General features: G+C 37.1%; 1 protein-coding gene across 2 annotated transcripts; it reads left to right on the top strand.

Annotated features, from left to right (window-relative positions):
* The first annotated feature begins 576 nt into the window (after positions 1–576).
* On the top strand, positions 577–3,332 carry LOC133818230 (jasmonate-induced oxygenase 4). 2 transcript variants are annotated; one of them, XR_009885832.1, is made up of 3 exons: positions 577–1,446; positions 2,228–2,573; positions 2,725–3,332. XR_009885832.1 is itself a non-coding variant. In XM_062250981.1 (2 exons), exons 1-2 carry the CDS (start codon positions 640–642, stop codon positions 2,471–2,473), a joined length of 1,053 nt encoding a protein of 350 aa, XP_062106965.1. In that variant the 5' UTR covers positions 577–639; the 3' UTR covers positions 2,474–3,332. The 2 variants fall into 2 exon arrangements, 1 of the variants encoding a protein (XP_062106965.1); XM_062250981.1 differs by having other exon boundaries at positions 2,228–3,332.
* Positions 3,333–3,667: the final 335 nt, after the last annotated feature.

The raw sequence follows: 3,667 nt of genomic DNA, 5'->3' as shown, positions 1-3,667 counted from the left end.
AATGGAGCTAAGAACAAAACATAGAGGGGCTTTTTTTTATAAATATTATACTAATATATATATATATATATATATACAAAATATATAATTGTATAATTTTTCTTTAATTTTATGGCAAGCCAATATATATTTTTATTTATAATAATTTTTTTAAAAATACATTGTAGAAATATATAGAAAAAAAAAGTTAGGGGAGCCATGACCACCCTCGATCCCCTTATTGGACCAATGCTTGATATTTCACCCATTGCACCTAGAACAACATAGAGAATCAGAAATTGCACCAATACAAAATATTGAGAATAAAAATTAAACAAGTATTAAAATAAAAAAAAAATATTCCTAACACACTTTTTCACATTTTAAAAAAAATATTATTGAGTTAATTTCATTTATTTATTTATTTTTATTTTGCAATGTATTAATATATACTTATATTACTTGTATGTATTAATGAAAAATAAAATAAAGAAAAAAGTGCATAATTTGAAGAAATTTTTATATCTTAATTTAATTTTTTTAGGAATAAATTGTGTGTGTTTTTATTTTTTTGCTCAAATATTCCGTTTTTTTTTTTTTTTTTTTTGTTACATTCTTCCAATCCAGTCTTCTTTCATCATCGATTTGGGCAATCATACAATGGAAGTTGGCGGCGAGCCCATTAGAGTCCAGAGCCTTGCCCAAGCCGGTCTAACCCAAGTTCCTCTCCAATACGTTCAACCTCCCCAGCACCGACCTAGACATTCCTCTTCATCTCCACCTAGCAGTATCCCAGTTATCGACCTATTCGGGTTGGACCCGGCCCGACGAGACTCAGTCCGGACCGCTATTGGGCGGGCCTGCAGCGGCTGGGGCGCCTTCCACGTCATCGGCCATGGAATCTCCACCGATTTGCTCCGGCGCGTGAAGCGCGTGGGACTTACCTTCTTCAACGATTGCCCCATCGCCGAAAAGGTCCAGTACGCGTGCGATCCAACCGCCTCGGCCACGGAGGGCTACGGAAGCCGAATGTTGGAGCGAGATGACGCCGTTTTGGACTGGAGGGACTACTTTGATCACCACACCCTTCCCCTCTCTCGCCGGAACCCTTCCCGGTGGCCCCACTTTCCGGCCGATTACCGATCGACGGTGACAGAGTACAGCGATCAAACGGGGTTACTGGCGAGCGAGCTGCTTGAGTTGATTTCGGAGAGCCTAGGGCTTCCTTCGAGATGTATTGAAGACGCTGTCGGAGAATTCTACCAAAATATTACGATTAGCTATTACCCGCCGTGTCCTCAGCCGGAGCTGACTTTGGGTTTGCAAGAGCATTCAGATTTTGGGGCGATTACGTTGCTGGTCCAAGATGAGGTTGGGGGGCTTGAGGTTCTAAAAGATGGAGAATGGGTTAAGGTGCAGCCTTTGGATGATGATGCCATTCTCGTTCTTTTGTCTGACCAAACTGAGGTATTTTCTGCTTTATATGGACTGTTGTACCTATTATTGACGTGATTATTATGAATAAATTCTGAGTGTTGTTGCTGATACAAAATGGGTAAAAATAGGTGAGGAGAAAGAATAAAGTGGAGTTTGAATCTTTTTAATAATGATACCAATACTTATCTCTGTATCAACTGTCAACCTTGTTCAGATTATTGATTTTAAAGTCCTCAATAAGGAAGTGAACCTAAGTTTATTTAGGAAGGGCCTTATTGGATGAATGTTTTCGAGCATATATTGAACTAGTAGATTCTTTCCCCTGTCTATGATATAGTTTACCAATGGCATCTAAGAATGATGGACGTGAAGTTGGTAAGACAAGACTTGTGGAGGGAGTTAAGACTAAGCAACCAGACCTTTGTATATATATTGGTTTTATTGATATTCAGTTGTTATTGTTGTAATCTTGTACCTAGCATCTGTCTATCTTATGAAAGGTTTACTGATTGGAAAACTCCAGCAACCAGTAGATGCTTATAATTCCCGGGTTGGTTATGGTTGATTTTTTAGTTCAGGCCCTTTCTTCGGGGTTTATGGAAAGTACATCCTTCCTTGGTCCTAAACATAGGTCAATTTTGGTAATTGAAGCATTTTCACAAAAAAAAAAAAAAAAATTATTTTTTTATGGTCATCTTGTGGAGTTATTGTCTTCCATTGGAATAATTTCTTTGATGGATAAGTTTTCTTGGAGCAAATAAAGTTTACAATTATATATTTAGTTCCTGACACCAGATAGTGTTGCGTGCAGATAATTACCAATGGAATGTACAAAAGCGCTCAACATAGGGCCATAACTAATGGCCATCGAGCACGACTCTCAGTTGCTACATTCCATGATCCAGCCAAAGCAGTAAAGATATCCCCTGCTCCTCAACTTTTGAGCAAGTCTTGTCCTCGGTTTCGGGGAGTTGTATATGGTGATTATGTGTCATCATGGTATACAAAAGGCCCTGAAGGAAAACGGAACATCGATGCTCTTCGGCTTGAGTCTTGATTTTTGGTTTGAAGTAGCCTCACTCCCTTCTTTTGCTCCCTCGTTTTTAGTGTTTGTACTACTTTCTTGTGGATGATCAAAAGTAGAAAATGAAATATAGGTTTCTCCCTTGTCCATAGTCATCATTTTGCAATAAATTCTGCCTTCGTGTTATCTTATTTCAAGTTCATAGATAAAACTTCATTCTTTCATCAAATTCACTTGCATAATGGTTTGAAAGGTGTCTCTTGTCTCCCTTGCAATTGTACTAGGCCATCTGGATTGACATCTGATATGTTTTGGACTGCAAGTAGTGGAATGAATGTGTACTGGATTTGGTTGCAGCTTACCGAGAGGCCTAGAATGTTGTTTCCTGTCTCCCACAGTCGGGTTCATTGGCCATTTCTGAAATCATCACTGCATGGGGGTATGTTTGTTCTTGGACATGTACTAGAAATTAACAGGCTTTTCGGGATTTGGTATACACCTAAGGTGGAAGACTTGGAAAGTAATTCAACAGAATTGGTTTCTAGGAGAAAAGAACACTGAACCCAAATACGTTCTTCATGTTTTGATGCCCATTAGTTTGTAATGACAATTGGAGTTAGATTCTCATCATTGACTTCTGTTTCTTTTAATCTTGTGTTGGTAGCTCTCAAAATCTGGATAAACTAGGACAAATTATCCACAAGGGATGATGCCACAAAAGAATGTTTGCCTTGTGTGTGGTAGTTAGAAGTAGTCAGTTCATTTGGTTTTATTTCAAATGTTGAATACTAGTCGATTGGACACATTGGCTAGACATGAATAATTATATGATGATGATGATGTAAAGTGAGTCTCCTACAAATGAATAATTCTTTCATGACGATTGTCTTCAGACTTGTGTTCTATTCAATGTGGGTATCTTGTATTAATATCTTATATAATATATATATATATATATATAAATAATGATATGGATTATATTTTATCTATTGACGGTCGGACAGATAAGATAGTAATATAGTGTATTTAGCATTTTTCAATAAGGTATTAGAGTGGTTGATATTGTTAACTTGTTACAATCAAAGGTTTCAATTTATTTTGGGGGTTTGAAAAAATAAAATGGCAGGCGTGTATAATTATCGGATTAAATTATAATCAAACTTATAATCAGGTCTTTCAGGAGGATACCAAGAAAGCAAGAACAAGACAAAAAAAAAAAACTGTGTT

Source organism: Humulus lupulus, chromosome 2 (assembly GCF_963169125.1).
Source record: "Humulus lupulus chromosome 2, drHumLupu1.1, whole genome shotgun sequence".
Classification (NCBI taxonomy): Eukaryota; Viridiplantae; Streptophyta; class Magnoliopsida; order Rosales; family Cannabaceae; genus Humulus; species Humulus lupulus.
This window is presented reverse-complemented; position numbering and strand designations above follow the sequence as displayed.